An 18,147-nucleotide genomic window follows, 5' to 3' on the forward strand; every position below is an offset into this window, starting at 1 on the left:
TAAAGTAAAGTTTGTATGACTGCCAAGCTATCTTAAAACTAACTTGCATATATGTTCATGCTTAAGTCTGGTTCCCTGACTTCTGAGTATATGATATTTCTGTGACCCAGGGGAGCAGTCGCAGCCCAGGTCATCACCTTTTATCTAGGGGCCTTCATGATGTCAGGCTATATCTACAAGTGGGGCATTTACAAGCTTACATGGCCTGGTAAGTATTCACATTGAAATGATTATTTTTCGGTCGTGATGTTATATTTCAATCCCAAATCTGGACTAAAATTGTGATTGGTCGATTCGGATGCAGTGTTTTTGAAATACAACAACGGCCGGGCGCGTATATAGATTTACAAAATCTAGACATGACAGTGATTGGCTGGCTCTATTATTGCTTGGCGTATTGCATAACATATTGTTACAGAGGGTGTGACCGCAGATGCAAGGGTCTATTACATAGACTAACCACAGAGCAATCTTGAATCAAGGCTGCACCTCACATATCCGCACCTTGGGTTAAGGTGTCTGCGTGCCTGAACCTCACATGCTAGTGTCACACTTGTCTGCACCTTACATGCCTGCACCTTTGTTCCCATTGCCCTGTGTGCCTGGACAAGTACTTAATACCTTGGGTGAATGTCCCACTTGTGTGCATCTGCACCTACCGTATGTTGCATGTGCCACACATGCCAGTGTCATTTAAGCGTTTTGCACCTTCTGTATCTGCGCCTTAAATACTTGCACCTTTGCTTGCACCTGTATTACAAATGCGCCTTCGGTGTGTCAACCTCACATGCCTGTGCCACACATGTTGCTACACCAATATGTGCCTGCACCTTTGTTACGTATGCCACACATGCTGTTTCCATAAGTGTTTTGCACCTTGTTTGCCTAGTGCCTTTACATGCCTGCACCTGTGTTGCGCGCCTTTCGGTGTGAACCTCACATCCCTGTGCCTTATGCCTGCATCTTACATGCCCATGCCCGAAACATGCCTCGGCCTTGTCTGCCTGGGCCTTGCACCACTGTACCTTACAAATCAGCACTTTGGTTGCTGGCATGCCAGTAGAGCAGCACATACCAGTGACTTAGGCCCCGTGGATTAATTCCGATTTGCGTGCGCCCCTGTGCGCCCCCGTGCGCACGCGTGCGCACGCGTGCTCATGCGTGCTCATGCGTGCTCATGCGTGCTACCCCGTGCTGCACGGGTCTGCCCACAATTGCATAGGCCCCTGCGTGCCGTTGCGTGCCGTTGCGTGCCGTTGCGGGCAACTGCGTGCCATTGCGTGCTTATGCGGGCTATTGAGCACAGGCAAGGGTTGCTACACTAATCCCTAGATTAACGCTGACAAAAGAAATTGGGTAGCCGGCCAAGGCGGCACCAGACAAAGAGGTTGTGATAAATAATGAAAGGTTTGCGATGGAAGGGCTGGAGTTCCAATGACATAAAAGACGTGCATGGCAGTGCCACAATGCATGGTGTCTGGATTACTCTTTTATGATACGTGACATTACATGTACTACACTTTACGTACGTAAGGCTAGGCTATTTTCATAGCTTTTTTGCGTCGTTTGATTGAGCTCCGGACATATTATATTTCTTTTTAGTTTTCGTTGAGAGCTTCGGTTTTAATTGAAAGGGTGACAAATGATTACCAGATATAGGAATCTTTCCGGCCATTTAGTTAATCCGGTGTTTATCACCTCCCGCCCCGATTTCCACGCAGCCCTGATTTTTTTTGGCACAATTGCAGAATACCCCGCCACTCAATCTACCAAAAGTATAGTTCCGATCCCGCCCAGCACAACGCAGCACACGGAATATGTGTCCACGCATTATCCCTGTTTATAAATACCACCACCGCGTGTCAGACAACGTCTGGCATTGGCCGATCCCGCTCCACACAACACGGAACATGCGTGCACGCGTTATTACTGTTAAATACCGCCAGCCAGACTACATGTAAGTCTGACACCACTTCCATCAGCGTACAATAACATGCGGTTGTAGACCAGTCTGGCTGCGTCTCGCCGTTTACAAAATTCTCTCATTTCGCTTCTGTACCCCGACCTTTAAAAATTCTTTGCGGCAAGGTGCGGCAAGCTTTTAATAATTTCTTTTGATACCACTGTTTCAATAAAAGTCTGCACGTAGTTCTGGGTACGAGTGTACCAGTCCGTACCATTTTTATTTATAAAGCTATGATTAAGACAGTTCGATTTTTCAAGTAGATTTTAATTCTACACGGTGTTTTAAATGAAAGTACCGGCTCACGCGGTAATGTTTGGGGCATTTCCTGTCCTTTCCTGGGCACTTTTATCATTTCGTTAAAATTTCCTGTCTTTTTGGAACGCGTGTAATTATTGGTACCACCAGAGTAGATGAGTCACTTTCTGGCCCTGCCAAGTGTTTACAACCAACTAATGAGCGGATTAAGGGACACAATGGCTAAAGTCCAAGACGATGTCTATTGTGCTTTTCTGCGGTTTGTTTGTAATGTTGTACCGCCTGGCACTGTGCCCGTTTGCGTGCCACTGCGAGCAAGTCCGTGCCAATGCGTGCCGATGCGTGCCGATGCGGGCCAGTGGGTTCAAAATCTCCTTTGTTCGAGCTTGCCTGCATGCGCAAGCGTGCGCACGCGTGCGCACGGGGGCGCACGCAAATCGGAATTAATCCACGGGGCCTTAATTACGCCTGCACCTCATGTGCCTGCGACTTGTTAACATAATCCCTGTATCCTATGCTTGAACCTCACATGCTCCTGCCAATACTTGCCCATGCAGCATTGCCTGCCTAAGTCTACTGCACCTCACTTTGTTTAATTGCACCTTTGGTTATACATTTTGTAGGGATCTTCTAACATATTATCATGCACCTCTTTGTTGTTTACTACATGGAGGCTGGTCATGGGAGTGTCTCCAAGAGTGGGGCACCATCGTCAAGTTGTCCGTAGGTGGTATGGGTATCACCACCATTGAATGGTGGTGCTTTGAGGCTGGTTTCTTCATTGCAGGTAAGACGATGACTCTGCAGTCAAGTCTCCATCACAATTCAGTACAATGAACTTTGACAAGGGCATTCCTATATGTGATACATGTTCATCTTATTGTGATTGATTTGTGATTTGACTTGTGATTGACTTTTGGGTAGATTTAGACTCTTACTTAAACACATCACCTTCATTTTGTGCACATCCACAGTGGCGCACCCATGATTTGGCTTGGGGGGGGGGCTCACAATTTTGTTTTCAATTTTTAAGAAATATTTTTTTTTTTTTTTTCAATGTCCAAAATTTTTGGCCGCGGAAAAAAATTGGTTTTTTTTTAAATTGTCTTTGGGGACGGACTATTTTGACGTTGGTGTCGCCATTTACACCCCTATTATACTACTTGAAGATAGGCCACATACATATCACCACGGTCAAATCGTGGGACTCAAACAAATTTGACCCTCCCCCCAAAAATGGACAACCTCTTGGGGGGGGGGGCTCAAGCCTTGGGTACGCCCCTTGGGTGCGCCACTGGCACTCCAGTCTATAGGCTCCATGCGTAGACAAGTGATTGCGCTTTCAGGAGCCTAGTGGACGGAGCACACTGCGTGCACGTACTAGTTCGCACACATTTCATGTACCGTAATTTTCGGAATATAAGCCGCGGCTTATACGTTGAATTTGCCCATGAAAATTTTTACTGCGGCTTATACACAGGGCGGCTTATACGCCGAGCCTTGAAGAATAAAAATAAGATTCACATGTGTATTTAATGTACTGGTACAAGAAGAGATGTGTTGCTGAAATGAATTATAAATTAAGAAAGTCATTAACAAACCCAAACCACGTCTCACGTAAAGGTACCGAGCGGTAAAAAAGTACGGTGATGAAAGCTGTCTTCGACACTTGCCACCAGCCGTACGTGATACTGGTACAGTGCAGCAGCGATATGCAGGCATGCTTTCCCAACAGCGGACCACACCATTTGTGGTAACAAAGGGGTGTTCTTTCTTGGGAACAATAATTACCAATATTTTCGCTGTTAAAAAAAAAGAAAAAAGACCACTAAAATTTGTATGGCGTTCGAAACATTTTTTTATTACATAATCAGTTGTTCAACGTCACAATATATTTTGTTTTCTTGAAATGTATTCAAGAAACGATGTAAAACTCAAAAGAGGGACTAAATCACCCCTTACAAAATTAATGGAATCGTCTATTAAAATGTCTGCTTCGTTTTGACTATTTCCGAAGAAAATTACGATCGAAACTTGAATTTTTCTCGCAACTAATCGCAACAATTTGATAAGTTTTGAGGTAAAAACGGACCTGTTGATTCTTAGGACAAAACAAATCAGCATCTGTTGCCACAAAGCAAGATTTGTAGCGCTCCAGTCAGACAACACACGGTGGGTTTCATACTCTCTCACGTGCTGTGAGAAAATGTTGTCATTCACCGGCGTGCGTGGCGCAGGCTGCCGGGCTATGACGGGGCAGCCGGCAGCAGTTCCCGGTGTTTATTTCTCATCAATTCCCATATTTGTTTGTAAAAGTATCGATTGTAAATGATTTGATATAACTTTTGTGGTCCTTTTAATAGCTTCTGTAGTGTAAATGGAACTGGTTCAGAGCATTTTGACTAGAAATTGGAGGCCTTACAAAATTGAAACCGCAGCGGTCGGTGCGGCTTATACGCCGGTGCGGCTTATACGCCGACTTCAAATCTTAATTTGCAAATTTTTGCGTGCTGCGGCTTATACGCCGCGCGGCTTGTATTCCGAAAATTACGGTACCCTGCTATGCAGAATGTGTTTCTTAGCAAATGTATACACTAAGCAAAACTCAGTCAAGAACCAGTCGCAAGCAATAGACATTGCATGACACTTTGGCAGAGATGAAACTTTTTCAATTTTAATCGGAATTCCGACCTTTTCAAATTTAATTTCAAAGATTCCAATTTTTCCACCCCGCAAAGTTTGATCTTTTTAAAAATTTGATGAAAACGACACCGTGACATCTGTATTGCGAGCGCAGTTTTAATCCATTCTTCCAGTCGTCAGGGCACAGATTGTACGGTAGATGCACATAAGCCCAGATTGGAGTATACGGCTGGAAATAAGTTTAAGCATTAACGTATGGAAGGGGTTCTAATTATGTGCATCAGGTCGGGTTGACCAGGCCAAACCGACCCGGAACATTAGAGACATAAACTGAATCCGAACCGAAACGGACCTTCACTCCCTCAAACCGAACCCACCCGACCCAACAAAAAATAACGTAAAACCGACCCGACTCGACCCGAAAAAAACCCCAAAAACCTGAATACCTGGCTTGGACAAAGTGATCACTTTTTTGTGCTCTCCTTACCCGCGTGGCATGAATTCTTTTGCAAAACTATCGTCTCTCTCTCTCTCTGTCATACTCAGTGGGTTGATTGAGAGTAACTCTGCTTATTGGCATGGTCACCATGCGGTATCATGAAAACTGTTACAATCTATCTATTTCACTGTCAGTCCAGATCCGACTAAAGACACATTAATATCATGGGAACTTGATAGTGCGCTCGGTGGCCACACCACACAATGGGCCGCGGTCACAGTGACTGTCAATAATATTGCATTACCTAAATTTCTCAACCGATTTCGTTTTTTTCAAAAATGGCTAAACCGACCCAACCCGACCCGACCCGAAAATGTAAATGCAAAACCGAAACCGACCCGACTGAAAAGATGGACAAACCTACCCGACCCGACCCGACCCGAAGTCGGCTTCGGGTTGGGTTTGCACATCATTAATGGGTACAGACTGCTTCAAGGCTGTTGCATGCCGTGTTCGACTGTAGTAAAATCCAAATGTTGCGTTATTTTCGAATGTTTGGGATTTTTTCCCGTTTTTTTTATCCACATACGCAAGTGGAGCTGTTGGAGTGAATTGCGCACTTGTCTTTGACAATGCTTGGACTTTTTCCTCAAGTTTCTTAAGTAAAAAAAAGAAGTTATCTTCTTTGTTGTCAAGTCAGTTACTTTAACCTTATCTCTGCACAGATGGAGCCGCACTGACATTTTTAGGTTGTTTTTTTTTTAGTGAGAAATGGAGTTGTGCGAAATGTTTAGATGGGAGGGGGGATGTACTGATATTTTCATTTTGTTGAATGTTTTTCTTATTTACAACTTTTAGGCTTGTATGGGATAACGGAAGTTGGTGCCCATGCTATCCTGTTCAATATCGTGTCTATTACGTACGGTGTAAGTATGCAGCTAACTCTTTTAAGATTTGGTGAATGGGGTGGTTTATTAGCTTCTTGGTGGCCAAAAGACACAAAATGCTGAAACGGGGTCTAGTAAATTATGGAAGCTATGTGCCTTATGATGCCACAGTGTGCCTGTATATGCTAGTGGTGGGAGAAATCGAGATTTTAAAATCTGTGTATCCTAATTTTGTTCACACCGAATAACGGTTATTCAATTTCATGGGAAGTTTCCATCCAGCTCACAGTCATGCCAAAAAGTGACCAGTGAGATGCTGCATGCAATGCGCTCCAGAGATGCGATGGTGAAAAAAAAGTGGGCGGGAACTCTCTGATCAGTCAAATGGGCGGGCTATTCCGTGAACCAAGAAGACCACTAGCGATCGAGTAAATGCGGTCATTGTCAGAGATCATGGAACAAATTGGGAGATGTTCCAGCTACTCTCTTTAGCCTGTGTTAACAGAAAATGGAAGGCTTACGCCCTAATTGTTATATCTGATGTCACATCAATTTTTTGGGGTGTAAACTCACAAACGTTGAACACATTTGCAACTCTGGCCACTTTCGTGGCGAAGGTTTCATGACGTCCGATTTGCTTTGTATTCGCACTCTTGTGTGAAGTGTGAACCAGTCTAATAATTAAGTTCACTGTTTCTTTGATTATGATTAATTAAAGTGTTTTTGTTGATAATGCTGCAGCTGTCGAGTGGTGTTGGTATCGGTGCATCCATCTTGATTGGAAATAGTCTCGGAGCTAAAAACCCAACCAAGGCGCGTATCACCACTTGCCTTGCTATCATCATCACAGGTACAACAAGCATCCTTTTCCATAGAAATACTAACTCTACTAATGCCCGCATAACCAGAAATTCAAATTCGGTTCATAATTCTCTGTGAAAACAACACTACTGTGCGTATTGTGGCGCGCTCGCCCGTCTATGGATAAGGAATTACACCCACACCAACAAGAGCTGACTATCCCACAAATATATTTAATGACCTTACATGCGCATGAGCGGTTACACGCAAATAAGGGGGGACTACGTCACGAACGGAGGATTCCAATCCTAGGCCTGTCCGTTTGTTGGAAATATACCAACGCTAAAGGAATACCAATTCACGTGGTAAGCAACCTAGAGGTGACCAGGGAACCTCAATAAACCTCACTACACATGTGTCTTAGAGAACAAGAAACAACTCTTTATTTGGTCCAATACACAAGCTTAAAGTTCAATGAGTGGCCAATAAACCTCGCAGAACAACGTTCCCCGCTGCTCTAGGTTTATCCCTATAAGCCTTACACAACAATAACCTCTTATTGTACAATGCTTACACCAACCAGCCTAATCAGACTCTATGTAATTATCCTCGTTGATTAGCTAGAACGATTATCCCACAGTGGCAAGAACCTCACTGTGCACACCCAGTGCGATCAACAGCAACAAGTTATGAACTGCACACACTGATTAAGACTTTACCAGAGTAACCCTCACATGCAACCTAGCATACAGAAATCACTGGGCTCAGGTTATGGAGCGCGGTTTATAACCCGAGATGACTCCTGGCGACAAAGGTCGACAGGCGAAAGGCAACCCAATTCCCGACCAGGGAATACTGCTGCACATACCACACGAACCTTAGGTCCCCAGTCACCAGCTCAACCCACAGCCACCCAGGCTAATTTCCCCTTACAACAAAAGGTCTAGCTTGCTAATTATGACTCTAAAGTCTCACCTTACGCCTTCAACAGCACGCCGCGATGTCCACACTTCCGAGCGGCGAACATGCATGAGGTTAACTCAGTAATCGGCAATAATTGCGTTCCGAAGTTCACTCAACAGCGTCTGCAGACGAACTGCCTACAAATCTCTGACTACGCGCTGTACCCTACGCACGACGTCGGGGAACCAGGCGAGCCATGGTAAACTCGCACCAGTCCACCGACTGTTTCGCCACAGTATTGCCCTACAATTTAACAAGTGAATTCTTTTTCTTAAAATGAGATAGTGCCTATGCAGCCACAGTCGTACTCCTGTTGCATTTAGACCTGACAGTCAGAGCTGTAATGACTCAAGTCAATGTCCCGAAATCCCAAAATTGTGTGAATAATATGTTATTATTTGTGGTGTTTCATGGAACAACTATTATTATTATTATTATTAATCATTTCTGGTATTGAAACCAAGGATTCCTCAAAAGCGCCCTAGGCACTGTAGCTGGCAAGCCTGAAGAAACCTGTGGAGAGAAGGCAATGAGAAGAATTAAGTTACAGTTTTAGAGGTGGGAGGAAAAGCCCAGAAGAATATTCTGGGGAAACCCATGGAATCAGGCAGGGACTGAAAACCCAATCCACATATTGGCCCAGGCGGGATTCGAACCCGGGTCACAGTGGTGGAAGGCGAGGAAAGTATGGTTATTTTTGTTGGCAAACTTATACGATCACGTGCATTTATTCAAAATAGCTGCGCCAGGATGCATCCAAAAGGATTCTCACTCGGGGGGAATGCGGAAGTTTAGCGCTCTAGTGATTTAAAATAGCTCCATGTGTTACACACTGTCACAGTTCCTGCCAGCTAGTGTGCTGCATATGTCACTTCTAATAATCACCTTGTATAGATGGAATGATTGAGTGCGAAGCTCAGAGAATGCCAACTTCAGGTATCACGATTCAAAAGTCTGCATTGTAGTACTAATTGGCTATGGTTAAACTTGCGCGCCTTGCACAGAATACATAAGAAACAAATATTAAATCTAAATTTGAAGGAGAATAAAAGAAGTAGAACCTTAATGAGAATTGAACAAAGACATTGACTGACTGGGAAACCACCAACACAGGGTTGGATAGCTCAGTTGGTTGAGCACTAGAATGGTAATTGGGAGGTCCCAGGTTCAAACTTCCTCCAGTAAATTGTTTTGTTCAACTTTGAAAGAACTAACGTAACATTATTCACATTGTCTTTCCTCAGCAATTCTCAGCGTGATATACATCGCTTTCTACTTGCCATTGAAAGATGTTCTTGGGTACATCTTCACCAAAGACACGTAAGAGACTGCAAACTGGCTTTTCCCAAAGTTATTATAGTTGTGAATATTGGAGGATATGGAGGTGTTTTTATGGTTTAATGGTACATCATTATGCATCAACTTTCGACAAAATAAAGCACACTTAAATAACAAAAAACTGGACTATACCATAAGGCAGTATAGTTGTTAAGGGTAAAAATTATTATTCTAGTGTTGCCTTGTCTATAGCTATAAAGCATGTACACTTGTCTGCTGGTATAATGCTTTCACCCCTTAAGTAAATGGTATAGTTCGCACTCACTGCACATGCAAGATGGCTACCAGTGGACTCCACACACGACCAGTACATGGCACTTTGTGATGGCACTTTGTGTGTGCACGTCGCTTATAATTCTCCAGGGGCCGATTTCGCAGACCGCTAAGACGCGTCTTAGAAGGGTAACTCGTCTTAACTCGCAACTCGTTCTAGGATCAATTCCACTAAACTTTAGACGTGTTCAACACGTCCATACTTCCTTACCAACTCGGCTGAACTCATCTTAACTTAAGGTCTTAACTAAAGATCTTAATTTGTATGTCGTCTGGAAATCATTGCCGTAAAAGACGAGCGTCGGCCTAGAGTTATAGTTTTGAGGAAGAAAACCGCTGTGGAAACAGATTTGAAAAGATTTCTAATACGTTGGTAGTTTGAATAAAATAGCCTATTTACAACATTTAATTATACGCCAACACCTAGTTGACCTTTTAAAATATATCAATGAAATGGGGAGCAAGAATGACTCTTATCGTATCTTGTGTAGAACTACCTTGCTTGTGAACTTTATCGAGGAGAGTTACTTTTCTGGCGAAAGTTCGTGTTCTGTGCACGCGCACGGGAAGTTAGTTTTGCACGTTTCTTTTTAACGACTGTTTTGTTAGCGGTAAAAGCAAACACGAAACAACCATAAAATGGGTAGTTTTGATGCGGCTTGCTTAAGATGGGCTTAGTAAAATCAGTCTTAGGACGCGTCTTTGCTGGAAGATCAATTTTAGAGCGGGACTCGTCTTATTAAAGTCTAAGATGAGTCGCAAGATAAGACGAGTTTCGTGAAATCGGCCTCAGGTAATACCATTTTAAATTTTTAGATACTCAGAATGCAGCATAAGTAACTAAGGTATTGAAATATGTAACTGCATTTAAAAACAAAGATCTTGTTCTCTTACCCTAGTGACGTGGTCCAATTGGCTGCGAGTATTGTGCCAATCATTGCTATCGCTGAGGTATTCGACAGCGTAAATGTAAGTTATTAAGGCCGCATTTCTTCGAATAAGTCCAAGTAAAAAAGAAACAGTTTTTTCGTCCCCGCCCGCTTCCTTTTGTTTTGTTTTTTGATTCATACATTTTGCAATATATTTAACAAATATATTGTAAATATATTGTCTTTTTATTTGTTTCCAACAAAATTGTAGCTACTGGTATAGCTTTGTAGCTTTGGACACATTTTTGTATCAGCAAAAGAGTTGAGAAAATGGAAGAATCAATCCGCCGTCTTGGAAAACAAAAACAGAAACAAAACAAAATTGGGGGGGCGGGGATCCCCCTGATAAGCTACTGGCCCCCCCCCCCCTCCCCCCCCCCCCCCTCTGCTAAACCCATCAGCGTAAAAATGTACAAAGTACTTCACAATATTGTAAGGATGCCTGACATTTTTTTATTAATAAAAATTAATGGAACATTTTTGAAATTTGTAAACATAAAACAATTTTGTTTTTCAAAAAAGGAAAAAAGTACACAGCTAAACTTGGGGGGGGGGATGCTATACTATATTTACAGAAAATTCATCACACAGATAACAACTGGGTAAGTTCAAACACTGGGTCTGTGACTAGACTAGTCAGTGTGTGGTACCAAGACATTCGCAGAAAGAGTTAACGTGGACTGGCGAGACTTACATGCTCTATTCCAACTTGGGACTTTTTTTAAGATGTTGCATTCAAAAGTGAGTGACCTTTTTAATGTTCATCAATTTCAAAAGCAATTATTTTTTGTAGGTGAAAGTGATCAAGTAGCACTGAGAGTACGTCTGCGTTAGTGTTTTCTGACATTTTTATTCCAGGCTGCACTTTTTGGTATTCTGCGTGGTTGTGGGTACCAGTACGTCGGAGCTGCTGTGGTCTTCATTGGTCAAGGCGCAGGCCTCGCCCTTGGTGTGGCCTTGATGTTTACTTATGACAAGGGTTTGAAAGGTACAGAATTTTGTTGGTTTTTTTTGTTCAAGTGTAGTCTGAATGAAGTGACTATTACCAAAGATATAACATGCTAGGATACATGCTAGCTTCTCAGTTTGCAAATTTCAATTTTTGTAACATGTTGCAGCCCCAAAGGTACATAGGAACAATTGACTTTGTTGTCATATTTTTTTCTTTTTTTGTTTTGGTAGCAAAATTGCTAAAGATCTTAACCTTAACCCGCAATAGCCTTAAAAAAACATTTTTCGCGACCCGAGCTGACTTATTAGCCTCGAGCCTTGCGCATCTTTTGATACCAAAAACATAAAAATCGGAGCACTGGTTGCCACGCAGCGAAAAATTTTCCGGTGCTACGCGCCCTGAAAACTGAATTTCTCCATATACATCGTGTACACAGAGCAGAATTACCATTCATACATATGAATAATTAATTAGCCGTAATTCCAAAACCCTTTGACCTATAGCAATGAAATTTCTTGGGTATATTTATGATGAGTTGCTCTATGCATGTACCAAGTTTCAAAATTTGTCATCACTCGATGGCCGAGATCTTAGTGTGTGGAAGATGGCATCAAAGAACGACATTGAACAGCTGTTTTTCTAAACTGTTGAAAAAAGTTCTGAACTGATTCCCGATTCTTTTGACAGGTTTATGGTTTGGTACAATGGCTGCACTCACCCTTGAAAGTCTGATGCTGGTGGTGTTCATTCAGTGTTTCATTAATTGGGATAAAGAAGTCATCAAGGTAAGACTCTTAACGTGGTTGCAAAACAATACAGTTTACTTTACCTAACTTGCCTGTAGAGCCACTAACATTTGCATATTCCCCTTACCAGCAGGTTCCATTCGCCAAGAGTTTATACAACAGCGCACCCTATATAATTCTGCCCACACTGCCCTGCATCATGAACGCCATCTTGACTTCCTCTTTTCTCTTAGTGGCGGGACAGATAAGACATGTTTTTCAGTACCTCCGAAAATTGGGTACTTCGTCTTTTTCTGCTTTCCTAACTTCGTCAAGAGTTGTAATAATAACAGAAAAGTAATCACAAAAGCTAATAAAAAGGAGAAACATATGTCGCTTCAGAAGGGCGTTGCCGCGAGATTTTCCTTCAGTGCGTGGCTCGGCAGATGGAGACCCTGCATGTTAGGCAGAGCACATTAAATATTTGCCTACTGCGACCGATGCAGCGGGAACTGAACAAAATGAGGGAAAACGGGGTGACAAGGGTGGAAAGACCAAGGGCAAATCCCAAGCCGCTACCAGTGTTCGTCCCCAAACTGAAGGAGTGAAGCACAACAAGCGGGGAAACGGTCTCATGTGCAGACCGTCCAAACAGCTTGTACCATATCTGATACTGTTTCTATGCTTTCTGTGCACGGGTTGACAGCTCCGTGTGTGAGCATGCCAGCCCCGGCCACTCTGCCCCTTGCTGGGCCCTCCGAGCCCAGTGCTTGGTCAGTGCGTGAGCTGTGGACCAGAGCAGGCCGGATCTATTGCGGGAACAAAAGTTGCCGATCCTCTCAGCGCTGGGCGGATAGCGCTCCTGTGGGGTGCTCGGCCGCGGTCAACCAGGTTTCGCTTTGTGTTCCTTGTGTGAGCAAAGAACAGGAACAGACCGGATTTCTTGCGGGGAAGAAAGCAGTGGCGTATCCAGAGGGGGGGGGGGGGGGGGGCACTCTGCCCCCCTGGAGGATTTTGTTCAGCAATTATTTCAATAAATGGTTAGAGAGTTCTGAGTTCTAGCCACATATATGTTGGTGTCCAGTGCGAGCTCTGAAATGGTATGTTGACCGAACACAAATCTTAACAGGTCAGAATAAACAGTTACTCATCAGCCAGCATCTCAAGACACAATCACACGTTGGATTGTGACAGCAATGAAATTTGCAGAAAGCAACTGGCCGAGTCATTCCAGATCAGACACTCGCGCACATGATGTATGAGCGGTTGCAACATCCTGGGCCTTCTTTAAGAAGGTTCCCTTAGAAGATATCATCAAAGCAGCTTGCTGGAAATCTCCCAACACATTCTCAGCCTGCTACCTTAAAGACGTATTGCAGTCTGAGGGAAGGCCTGGATGCACAGTCCTGTCGCCAGCCAGGAAGTCTGCCATCAAATCTCCAGAAGAAAGTCTTTAACATTGGATTGGACTTGGCGAGTCCCATTCAATGCTTAATTCTTTAACTACTAATTTCGTTGCAGTTCCCTTACGTATGTTTCTGGTTTGACTGTTACTCGGAGTGTACAGGGTGTTACAATATCTATACACTTCCTATTAATTACTTGGGGTGAGATGGTCTGATTTCATCACCAACGAGGCCATCTCTTAGAAAACCAGGCTGGAGGATATTCGCTCCATCATATCATCACAGCGTCACGCCATCTTTGGGCACATTCAACGACTCCCTAGCAACACCCCAGCAAACGCCGCCCTCATCAAGCTGTCCGTCGATGTATCTACAGGAGTCAAGCCTGATCCTGGTTGGTCACGACCACACGGCAGACCCTGAAATACCTGGGTGCAACAGCTTGAGGCTGACCATGCTCTGTCAGCCCTTGCCCTGTGGCACACCTCGACTGATCGGTTGGTGTGGGTGGCTCACAGTCCCATAGCTGGATTTGGAGATGATGATAAATTAAACTAGAACTTACAATACACATATCTCACTGCCCGCCACAATACACATATCTCACTGCCCGCCACCTCATGGCTGTGCTACTCTATGCAAACATAGTGGCTCTACGGGTAAGTTGAGTGGAGTAGACTTTCCCCCCAAATAAGTGTGGTGGGAGTCTACGAACGATACTGTGCATTTTGTGCACATTCTTACCACACAAAAAAAACACACAGACATCAGACAGACAAACAGACAGCCCAACATCAGACAGACAGCATTGGATCTTTTGATATAGGATTTAATTTAATATAGAATTGGCTGATGATTGATGAACCACTGCAAATTATTTTCCTTTATTGTCCCCGTTTACAGGCTCAGAAAAGAGCTGCAGTGCTGCCAGACTCAATTGATGGTCACAAGTGTGAAGGAGAAATGCCATTGGAGTCAATGGGAAACACTGTCAATGAAGAAGCAGTGAAGTTACCAACCACAAGAGACGAGGACGAGCGAAACTCTATCAAAGGTGAAGAATTTAAAGTCTGCCAGAATGATCGCCATAGCGACGGAGAGAGCAACTCTCAGGATGATAGTGAAGGAAAGCAGTCTGGCTTCCATCAACTGGAACATGAAAACACACAGGATGCTGCTGATAATGCTGAACGCGAAGAGGAAGAAACCAGACCCAAGTGCAGTTCAGACGACGAGAAACAAAACGAAGCGAGACCGGCAGAAGAAGAACCAGAGAAAGGTGTCCTGACGCTAGGCAGATTATCATTCGCCCAGCTCATTTTGCGCCGAGGTCTGGCCCTTTTGCTTTGCGTTTCCTTCCTCCTGGCTTCAACTTATGTCACCGTTTACGTTGTTCCCGCCGTCCGACCTACCTTCTCAGAATCAATGCATGCAACAGCGAACTACACATCAGAGTACATCACTGAGAGTTTTAATAATGGCACATACATTGTTGGGAGTCTGGGAACTAGTGCCTTGCCTGTTGATTTAACAGAATTGTAGCTGGTTAGTTTAGCAAACCCTGCTCTTGTCAGTTTTAGGAGGATAGCCTTTCTTATCGTTTCAGTTTGCGGTAACACCATTTGGTAATAACTAATGCTTAGAAGATATTTAGTTCTGAAAAGAACTTGTCCTGCTTATTATCAACTTTCGCTAAGTAGTTTTTGTTCTGATAAGAACAGTCCTGCTTTAAGTTCTAAAAGAACTTGTCTTTGGTCTCAACGTTTCGACTAGCCTGTTCTAGTCATCGTCAGGAGACTCCATCTCCAACTCTCAGTTATTACCACATTACCGCAAACCGAAACAATACCGATACTCAACCATGCAAAGCCTCAAATCTTATATAGCCTTTCTTTGTTTTAATCTAAAACAAAACCCACTATTCATACGGCCCCCGGTTATTGTACACAACCGGCCATTGTACACAACCAAAACAATACATGGAACATTTTGTAAGTACAGTGAAAAGAATCATACAAATATTGTACAAATGGACTCCCAAAAGTCAGTATTTGTGGTGTTTGACTTTATTTTAAACTTTGTAAACTGGTGGGTTTTTTTTGCTGGTTTTTTTTTCGGCCAAAAAATATTTCGCCGTCAAGTGGTTAAGTGAAAAAAATATTGATGTTAAAACTTGGTAAGGTTTACTTGTAATACATTGCTGTGGTTCAACCAGGTTTTGTAGCAAATTCAAAAAGTTGGGGGGGGAGGATTAGACCTCAAATGACAATAAGAACGTCCTTATTTCTCCTTCTGTCTACCTTTTTTTCCATTACTATAAAAACTTGTCTTTTTTTAGGGGAGGAGTCATGCCTACGTGATGTAAACTGCCATTATGAAACTATATGCGCTTGCTTGCAGCTGGAGTCAAGTTTTTTAATGAGTTAATTTGTAGATTTTTACCATTTGCAAATATTATAGAGGCTATATGTGTATGATGATAGTACACATTAACAGTATTAATACAACTACTAAAACTTACAACATTATGTGTTCAATTTGAAAGAACTTCAAAGAATCGATACAAAAAGAGTGTCATAATTTACTGCATTTCATCAGATCTTGAACGCGTGGTTCCAAACCATCCTTGTAGATTAATACTGAAATTGTAAAGATTCCCATGAAATATTTTGTGTTTAAAAGAATTCTTAAAATGCACTTTTGTGTTCCATTCACCTTTTCTTAAAATAAAAGTATTGCAATTCTAATTTTTTTAATAAGAGCCTATTATTGTTGTTTTCCATGTTAACCATTTTTCGGGCAAATTTTTTTATTTTTTTTTAGAGTACAACAGCAGAATTTGTATTTGTGTATAAACATTTTCTTAAAATTAAGGAAATAATTGTAATATTGCAAGAAAAACAATTCTCACTCCCTTGAAAAAGTTTCTGGGAAGGAAGACAAGAAAATATATTGTGAAACAAGAATTATTATCTATTTCAAGAAATGTAGAAAATCATTTTAAACATTTTTCAAAACTTAACTGTGATATGTTCCCTCGGGCATTAGAAAATATGTCGGCACATACAAACAGTAAAAAGATGTGCTGTTTTGAAAGGTCATAAAATTATATATAGGAATCTGTTTTTTATGGCGCAGTTTATGGACTTTTTTTTTTAACAAGGGAGGGTTCCATGTCTTTGCTGTTATAGTGTAATCCTGTAAAACATGTACAGTACCAGTATACTGGGCGAGTAAAAAAAAGCGGAACCCAAACCCCAAACAATATATTTCATATTTAACAAAATATGTAGCACCAAAAATAATAATGACTGGAAAGCCAATTTTAAAAGCTACTTTTAGATGAAAAAATTACTGAAATTGCTCAATTCATTCAAAGAATATCAACATTTAAACGCAATGACCCTAAAACCTGTCTCGTCCAAAAAAACAATTTATTGTGTGTTTTGACTGTTTGGAACAACAACAAACATGACACAGAATACTTGTTTCAACAACTGTCACCAACTGTAGTACACAATATTTTGATTAACAACCCTGGTTAGGCAAACAATATGATTTATAAAATCTACTTTTTTAAAAGACGGGCCTTCAAAAGGACTTTGTTGCATATTAACGTTAAACTAAGATTTCATCGCTGGTGATGTTTGAAGACAATTGTGACGACGATTGTTGAAATCGCATTTTTGGACGAGACAGGTTTTAGGGTCATTGTGTTTAAATGGTGATATTCTTTGAACGGATTGACCAATTTCAGTAATTTTTTCATCTAAAAGTAGCTTATGAAATTGGCTTTCCAGTCATTATTGTTTTTGGTGCTACATTTTTTTTTTAATATGAAATAGACTATTTGGGGTTTGGGTTCCGCTTTTTTTTTACTCACCTTTTACATGTGTACTATTCCAGCATAGCCTTCCTTCAATGGTTAAGGTACGTATACATGTTGTACATGTACTGGGATTCATAATACTGGCATACGTATTGCACTATTGGACGCACCCCTTTTCTTACAGCCATTTGCATGCCATATACGGGTATCTATGGTATAATCTTTAAAAAAAAATCCAAAAATGCAATCTGAAATCAGTCAACTTTTTAATGAGTGCGATTAAGTTTTGACTTGAAGCACATTAGATGTTTTGTATACATTGTAAATTATTTTAAATCATTCACATATTTTTTTAAAGGGCAATGTAATTTTTTTTAATCCAATCCTTGAAAATGCACCTTTGTTTCCTATTTAACCTTATTTTCAATTACCGTTTTGCCATTTTGAAGGGTATTTTGGTTTAATGCCAATGCAACCTCAATGAAACAGCTATTTCAGCATCAAAGTTTTATTTAATTAAAGTTCATTCATAAATTTGTGGGTTTTTTTTTCAAATTTACATATGTATTGTTAGGTCAGTATATTATAAATGTCCGGCAGAAAATAACTCAAAATTTGAGTATTCCTTAAATGGGGATGACTTTTTGTCATTTTGATGTCTACTTCAAAAGGATCTGAATTGTTGTACTGCTTGAAAAATATTAATTCACAATGTCAAATTCAGTGGAGGATTCAACAAAA

The 18,147-nt window shown here is 41.8% G+C and overlaps 1 protein-coding gene across 2 annotated transcripts in view; it reads left to right on the forward strand.

Moving 5' to 3' along the window:
• LOC119722683 (multidrug and toxin extrusion protein 1-like) overlaps nt 1-16,324 on the forward strand; it is a 31,759-nt gene extending 15,435 nt beyond the window's left edge. Inside the window, exons 8-16 of one of the 2 annotated variants that reach the window (XM_038192929.1) lie at nt 111-208; nt 2,895-3,008; nt 6,162-6,229; nt 6,932-7,040; nt 9,199-9,274; nt 10,465-10,534; nt 11,353-11,482; nt 12,134-12,231; nt 14,481-16,324. In XM_038192929.1, coding sequence (XP_038048857.1) covers nt 111-208; nt 2,895-3,008; nt 6,162-6,229; nt 6,932-7,040; nt 9,199-9,274; nt 10,465-10,534; nt 11,353-11,482; nt 12,134-12,231; nt 14,481-15,119 — 1,402 coding nt within the window. In that variant the 3' untranslated portion in view covers nt 15,120-16,324. The remainder of the gene's footprint in view (nt 1-110; nt 209-2,894; nt 3,009-6,161; nt 6,230-6,931; nt 7,041-9,198; nt 9,275-10,464; nt 10,535-11,352; nt 11,483-12,133; nt 12,232-14,480) is intronic. The other variant, XM_038192930.1, reaches the window with a different exon arrangement.
• The last annotated feature ends 1,823 nt before the right edge of the window (nt 16,325-18,147 follow it).

This window comes from Patiria miniata, unplaced genomic scaffold (genome assembly GCF_015706575.1).
Source record: "Patiria miniata isolate m_02_andy unplaced genomic scaffold, ASM1570657v1 HiC_scaffold_16, whole genome shotgun sequence".
Classification (NCBI taxonomy): Eukaryota; Metazoa; Echinodermata; class Asteroidea; order Valvatida; family Asterinidae; genus Patiria; species Patiria miniata.